Raw genomic sequence first — 7,406 nt, forward strand, 5'->3', positions numbered from 1 at the left:
TAAATTATCTCATAGTTTGCATTGACTCACTATTGTTGTGATTAATGTTTTGATTTCATTTAGAATTTTTAAATAGTCTAAAGTATGATTTGTTATGAAAGGCCTAAAATCCATGTATATTAGTAATAACAAGAGATTAGTATTGAAATTGTCCCATGCACATATATGCTTATTGAAGGCAGCCTAGGGTTCGCTCAAGTACATGCATTCCTATTGGGATATTTGTTGCAGGCATGCTGGATTGGTACTTGAGCTATCGTTCTTATGGTACCAAGGATTTGTTAACAATCGACAAACCAATATTGTGACATATAAAAGTTGGTTTTACTGATATCGATTGGATAGGTTGCATGGATGATAAAATCCACTTATAAGCATTTATGATTCTAGGAGGAGCTATATTGTAATTAAGTTTCATATGAACACTTACAACTTCCTCTTTTATACAAAGAAAGTGTAATGATATGGGAAGTTATATGTGACTAGGTGTTGTATGGACATTTACAACATCCTCATTTGTAAAGGTAGAATGTGTGGCGTGTTACGAGGACATTGATTGTACATTACAATTGTGATATTTTGTTTCAGTGTTAAGAGTAGTTGATTCTATTATGAACTTGCTAAACTTATGTAATAAATATCACAATCATATCTTTCTCTCGGAACTTGAGAAGCATCATTGCTCCATTAATGGCGATGATGTTCCTTATGTAGTGAGAAAGTTGTGAGGTCCTCTACCAGTATCATAACACGCACTTACAGACAACATATTAATGACTACACTGACACGACTTGCCTGAACGTATGTACTAAGAAGTTATTTCTTGTTATGGATTGTTGGGAGCCAAAGATGTATTTGATCAGTGGGAGTCATTGTTTTTCATGTATGATAGACATGTTGAGAATTGCTATTGATATTTGAATACATGCACATTCTGGATAACTCTTTGATGTTATGTGTGCACACTTGTTGATGCGAGCTAATGGCTTAGTCTCGGTGCTATAGTCGAGTGGATCCAGATCAATAGTTATCGTCTTGTTATATGAATCTCAGATGTCTCGTTATGTATTATATATGTATCCTGTCGATATAATATGATGCATAATTAGTCTTATAGACAATAGTGTTTCTTGAGATTTCTGCGTATTGACACTATTGCTTAGTGAGCACATATTGGTATAATTATGTAGTCCAAGTGGGAGAATGTTAGAATATTTTATATGGACTTACATAAATAAGTGTTGCTCATAGAGTGTCAATATTAATATATGTGGATAACTAAATGCATGGTATAATGCCGATTATGCAATTAGGACCATAATGGGATGGTCGGTTTTATTATCTGCATTTGAGGCACATGGAAGCACCCAAATGACTATAAATTGGCCCATTAAATTATAGTCCACCACCACTAGTATTTTAAACCCAAAAACTATGTCCACTCTACCCCTAGGGTAAATTAGTATACATATATATGTGTGTATGATTTTAGTGGAATAGGAATATATATATATATATGGGTGATATGGTGGTAAAAGTTTTACAAGGGGATGCTTTCCATAAGCTCTCTTAATGCTTAGAAGATGTTGTGGTGAATCAAGGAGACTCACAATTAAAGAATGTACAATATTAAGGTATGTTTATTATTATTCAATGCCCTAAATAAAATGATTAATCTTGGATGATTATGAGTATTAATTGTGTTTATTATTATTGGTAATAGTATACTCATTGTGTAGTAATTTTAACATAAATATCTACCATTTTTAATTCTTGGTGTATGCTATAGCAAAAAGGTGGATGTTTACATGTCTAAATTTAGCAGCAATGTTCGAAATAGGTCAAAATCACATACCTAAAGAACTGATGACCGGTGAGGCTTCTTCATTAGGGAAAGTATAGCTAGTGGTTTGACTTGGAAATAAAGAATTGTTTAATCGGTTGATTATCTTTGACACCACTCTAAAAAAGTTGTTCTAACTCCTACATATATCTATTAATTTAATTCAAATAACCATTCTGTCTATTTCAATGAACTACAAATACTATATTTCACCTAATTAATTAACGAAATAAGCCTAGTTTTGTTTGATGATATCATTATCATCACCACTACTACTAAATATATAATATACACTACCCCAAAGCTTTTGGACACAATCAAACAAAGCTATATCTAGCTAAGAAGGATCAGTAGTATCTTGGGATTTTTTTCATTTCTTCTATTGTTTTTTTTTTCCTTTTTCTCCTTGCTTAGTAAAGAAGAAAATATGGGTTGTGTGGCATTACTCATCAGAATATTTCTCTTGTCTTTCATAACCGTGGCTGTTCTTCCCATGCATGCATATGCAGCCACAACCAGGCATTATAAGTTTCACGTAATTAAGTTTATTTAGAGTATAATTAATTTAAATTAATGTTTTTCTTAGTTGCTTCTATTTTCATTTTTTTTTTACTTTTTATTTTTATGTATTATTTGTAGATCAAGCTGAAAAATGTGACAAGACTTTGCCACACAAAGAGCATTGTGACAGTCAATGACCAATTTCCAGGGCCTCGCATTGTGGCTAGGGAGGGTGATCGCCTTCTCATTAATGTGGTGAACCATATTCAAAACAACATTTCCATTCACTGGTAAAATGAGAATAACAATTATGTGGTTTTTATCTGTGTGTGTGTATATTTATACATATACATAAAAAGTAATATAATGGGATATAAATAATATTTTGTGATTTTGTTTGGGACAGGCATGGAATTAGACAAATCCGATCAGGTTGGGCTGATGGGCCTGCATATGTGACCCAATGCCCCATTCAAACAGGACAGAGCTATGTGTATAACTTCACTGTTGTAGGTCAGAGAGGCACGCTTTTTTGGCATGCTCACATATCATGGTTGAGAGCCACTGTTTATGGTCCATTAGTCATTCTTCCCAAGCATGGCATTCCTTATCCATTTACTAAGCCTTATAAAGAAGTTCCCATCATCTTCGGTAACAATATATATTTTTTAATCTCATTTTTATAATTTGTTTATACCTTTCAATGATCTAACTTCATACATTGAATAATATATGCAGGGGAGTGGTGGAATGCTGATCCTGAAGCAGTTATTAACCAGGCCTTGCAAACAGGTGGTGGCCCAAATGTATCTGATGCTTATACCATTAATGGGCTCCCAGGCCCATTATATAATTGCTCAGCCGAAGGTACAAAAATATAATGATCAAACAAATCATATGGTGTTATTAACTTTAAAAGTGGTTGATCTAATATTGATTAAAAATGGACAAATTTTGCAGACACATTCAAGTTGAAAGTGAAACCAGGAAAGACTTATCTTCTTCGGTTAATCAACGCAGCTCTAAATGATGAACTCTTTTTCAGCATAGCAAATCACACTGTCAAAGTAGTTGAAGCAGATGCTGTATATGTTAAACCATTTAACACAAACACCATTCTCATAGCCCCTGGACAAACCACTAACCTTCTTTTAAAGACCAAACCCCAATTCCCAAATGCCACATTTTTAATGTCTGCTAGACCATATGTGACAGGTCTTGGCACCTTTGACAACTCTTCTGTTGCAGGAATCTTAGAATATGAATCTAGCAATTCCAAAACTCACCTCTCAGTCAAGAAACTTCAACTGTTGAAACCAATCTTACCTGCTCTTAATGATACTTCATTTGCAACTAAGTTTGCAAACAAACTTCGAAGCTTAGCCAACACTCGATTCCCGGCGAATGTACCTCAAAAGGTCGACAAACATTTCTTCTTCACAATAGGACTAGGAACCAACCCATGCCAACATAACAATACTTGCCAAGGACCTACGAACGGGACAATGTTTGCAGCCTCAATAAATAACATTTCTTTTGCCCTTCCTAATACTGCCCTCCTTCAAGCCCATTTCACTGGCCAATCAAATAGAGTTTACACTACTGACTTTCCAACTAAACCTATAGTTCCATTCAACTATACAGGTACTCCACCAAACAATACAATGGTCAGCAATGGAACAAAGGTTGTGGTTCTTCCATTCAACACAAGCGTGGAACTTGTCATGCAAGACACTAGCATTCTTGGTGCTGAAAGTCACCCTGTGCATCTACATGGATTTAATTTCTTCGTCGTTGGGCAAGGGTTCGGCAATTTTAATCCCAATAAAGATCCTGCAAACTACAATTTGGTAGACCCTGTTGAAAGGAACACCGTGGGTGTGCCTTCCGGCGGGTGGGTTGCTATTCGATTCCTGGCAGATAACCCAGGTGAGTTATTGGTCAAAATAGAATTTTTGTAGAATTAAATAGAACTAGTAATAAGTAAATCGTGATTCAACTACATTATTAATTTTTCTTCTATAGATTTTTGATGGTTGAGATTTTTCAACAGGTATATGGTTCATGCATTGTCATCTAGAGATTCACACAAGTTGGGGCTTGAAGATGGCTTGGAAGGTCCTAGATGGGAAATTGCCCAATCAAAAGTTGCTTCCCCCACCAGCCGATCTTCCTAAATGTTGAAATACTTCCTATGCTTAAATATTGTTCTTTTGAAGAAAACCACAAACACAAGCAATTTTGTGTTATTTTAACTTATACTTTGCAGTTTGCATTATATTTTTTTTAGAGGAATTGGGTGTTGAAAGAGTTCAATAAATGTATTGTTGATATAAGTCGGCGTGAAGAAAAATAGTGAGAAGAAAGTTTGACTATTACTTTTTGATTTTGCAATAAAACAACCGAAACATTTCAACTTATTTCGCTTGTACATTATACTTGCATTTCGTGGTAACTTTCTCAAACATAAATTCCTAATTGGGGTTGAAAATGAAGACACCAAAGCAAGGATTGTAACAACATTTTAGTTACCATTCTCATAAAAGGGTATAGCAATACTAAATTCAATATAAGATACATATGAAGAAGAAAAAAATCAAGTAAAAGTTGTAAAATAAATGCAAAGAGAAACGAGCATATTTTCACCTACGAGGTCTTTGTAATTGATTTTGTGAATGCAAAACTGTTGTTCCATTTTCCAAAACAGGCTTTGTAGAGGCTGTCTACATAAACTCAACAATAAAAACAAAACACTATAAAAAATGTGTCTATCACACCTTTTATTACTCTTCATTCCTCCACTTTGATACATCCCTTCTCGCTAACATAGATACCATCGAGAAACTTACGAATATCTTTGTTCTTGACGTGGCATTTCTGTACCAACAAAAAAAAAAACATCTCGAAATCTTAGAATATGCATGCAATTTAAGGTTAACAAAATTTCACTTATTCAAGTCTGTCCAATACATAGGCAATTATGAAAATCAATAAGCATAAAACTCTTGTTAGACAGCTATACTACATAGATAAAAAAATTATATATGTTGAGGAAAAAGCACAGACCTGGTTTATCAGGGCAGCAGACCGAGACACAAGCTCAATATCGTTGCCGTCCAAAACAAGTTCATCTTTAACTTTTTCAGACCTGAGAATAGAAACTCCATCAAGCATGTCCACCTTTCTCACCTGATTGCAGCAAAAACAAAAAGCACATAATCATTATAAGTTAAGACATATAGTCCATAAATTTAGATAATCACATCGCAATTAGAATGCAAAAGACTTCCAAAGCTGTTCCAGGATAAAAAGAAGTTAATATAGTAAGAATAAAAAAACATTCCATTGTCAACAAGTGTCCTTATATTTCTTCTATGGAACACAATGATTCAGATGCATAGCACTCACTGATGCAATCTTCCACCAAATCTCAGTTAACAAAAATACAAATGTAGCATATCAACTTCTCTATCATAACAAGACCCCAAAATTTCACCATGCTGAATGAGACAGCCGTGGTTAATATACATTGATAGCATTCTACTTCTATACACAATAAGATGATGTTATCTTTGAACTTGTAATGTTAACCAACTCCTTTCACAGAATGACCATCATGTTTCATGATTTTAAACAGGCTTAGGCTTTTAAGATGCCATATGCAAATAGAACCTCTTAACTTCATTACTCAACAAAATCAACCTCCAAAGGGTTTTCTCATCAAGAAAACAATCACTTCGACGCTAACGAAGTGATGATACTACAATTGGGAACTCAAAGTACAATTTATATGAAACTAGTAACTAATTGTAATACTTAAAACACAGACATTCAGCAGGCAAAAGAATTAAGGCAAGCCGTTTGATAAGAAGCAAAAGAGAACAATGAAAACAACCCATTTCAAATGGAATCAAGTCAAAATGTAACTGTACTATATACATATCACATCTTCAAAACTAAGCTGGTAACCAAAATCAAAGACTCACAAACAATAACAGACATTAAAAATATCAAATATACAAATGTACATGAAAATGAACTGTACGAGTACCTTCTTCTCGCCCAAGAAGTTTCGAATCTCAATAGACGTGCCGGTATTGGAGATAGAGGCATTGATGGGAAAATGGGCGTAGACGAATCGCATCTTATAACGGTATCCCTTAGTGACGCCGGTAATGAGATTATCGACGTGGCTGAGAGCCGTACGAATAGCGGCACTGGTCTTCCTGGTGCCGAACCAGGATTCTATCTTGAGCTTACGAGTTCCGGTGGCCTGATCAGTGATGAGCTCAAAATCGAGGTTTAGATGCTTGAAATTGCGGACAAGCTTTCCCCGAGGACCTTCAACCTCGATGACCTTGGCGTGAACCCTGATCTGGACTCCGTCGGGTATGTCCATCGTCTCCGATGAGAGAATAGTCTTCATTTTAGCCCTTTCTTTTACACACTCTTCTCTCTACTTGGACGTTGGAACAGAGAAAGAGGCGGCTCCTTCTGCTTCTTTCTACGGCTAATCGATGAAACCCTTGTTTATAAACCCCGGAATTCTTTGTATTATACTTTCGCCCCTAATTTATGTCAAAATTATTATGGAACCCTTTTACACAAAATAACATTCTTTCCAACAAGTCCCTAACTAGGACTGAATATTGGACGAGTTAACTGGATTTCGAGTTCAAAAAATTATACCCAGATTCAGCCCGTGAAATGGTTTCAGGTTCGTAGATTTTGGACTCTCGAATTCAAGTTGATCGGGTTGCTCACCTGATCAACTCAGTCAATATTTTTTTATCACCCAAATTCTTTATTGAAAAAAAACATTTGAAATTAAAAATAAAAACGTAAATCTAATAATTTAAAACCAAACAAGTCATTCGTCAAATTTATGTTCATTGTTCATGAAATTATGATTGACGAACATGAATGAACACGATAATAAAAGCTAAAAGTATCAAAATAATAGGATTGAACATTGGTCGGTTTGGTGGTTTTTTTTCATATAAAAATCCAAAATTCGGCTTTCGGTTTGGATTGGTGCAATCCGAAAACCGACCGACCAAT

At 34.9% G+C, this 7,406-nt stretch overlaps 2 protein-coding genes across 2 annotated transcripts; one reads left to right on the forward strand and one right to left on the reverse strand.

Annotated features, from left to right (window-relative positions):
• Positions 1–2,152: 2,152 nt before the first annotated feature.
• Positions 2,153–4,765, forward strand: LOC115712640 (laccase-17). Its single transcript, XM_030640944.2, has 6 exons — positions 2,153–2,379; positions 2,484–2,635; positions 2,752–2,996; positions 3,084–3,212; positions 3,306–4,274; positions 4,399–4,765. Exons 1-6 carry the CDS (start codon positions 2,272–2,274, stop codon positions 4,527–4,529), a joined length of 1,734 nt encoding a protein of 577 aa, XP_030496804.2. The 5' UTR covers positions 2,153–2,271; the 3' UTR covers positions 4,530–4,765.
• Positions 4,766–4,856: 91 nt separating this feature from the next.
• On the reverse strand, positions 4,857–7,115 carry LOC115712641 (large ribosomal subunit protein uL6). Its single transcript, XM_030640946.2, has 3 exons — positions 6,397–7,115; positions 5,412–5,534; positions 4,857–5,222 (listed from the first exon to the last, which is right to left on the reverse strand). Exons 1-3 carry the CDS (start codon positions 6,769–6,771, stop codon positions 5,136–5,138), a joined length of 585 nt encoding a protein of 194 aa, XP_030496806.2. The 5' UTR covers positions 6,772–7,115; the 3' UTR covers positions 4,857–5,135.
• Positions 7,116–7,406: the final 291 nt, after the last annotated feature.

The sequence above is a fragment of the Cannabis sativa genome, chromosome 4 (assembly GCF_029168945.1).
Source record: "Cannabis sativa cultivar Pink pepper isolate KNU-18-1 chromosome 4, ASM2916894v1, whole genome shotgun sequence".
Lineage (NCBI taxonomy): Eukaryota > Viridiplantae > Streptophyta > Magnoliopsida > Rosales > Cannabaceae > Cannabis > Cannabis sativa.

Excerpts from the sequence above, each read along its gene's own strand:
- LOC115712640 (XM_030640944.2), top strand. The coding sequence starts at position 2,272 with ATGGGTTGTGTGGCATTACTCATCAGAATATTTCTCTTGTCTTTCATA. Across the intron at positions 2,636-2,751 it reads AACAACATTTCCATTCACTG|GCATGGAATTAGACAAATCC; the intron begins GTAAAATGAGAA and ends TGTTTGGGACAG. Across the intron at positions 2,997-3,083 it reads AGAAGTTCCCATCATCTTCG|GGGAGTGGTGGAATGCTGAT; the intron begins GTAACAATATAT and ends TAATATATGCAG.
- LOC115712641 (XM_030640946.2), bottom strand. The coding sequence starts at position 6,771 with ATGAAGACTATTCTCTCATCGGAGACGATGGACATACCCGACGGAGTC. Across the intron at positions 5,535-6,396 it reads ACTTCTTGGGCGAGAAGAAG|GTGAGAAAGGTGGACATGCT; the intron begins GTACTCGTACAG and ends TGCTGCAATCAG. Across the intron at positions 5,223-5,411 it reads CTGCTGCCCTGATAAACCAG|AAATGCCACGTCAAGAACAA; the intron begins GTCTGTGCTTTT and ends TTGTTGGTACAG.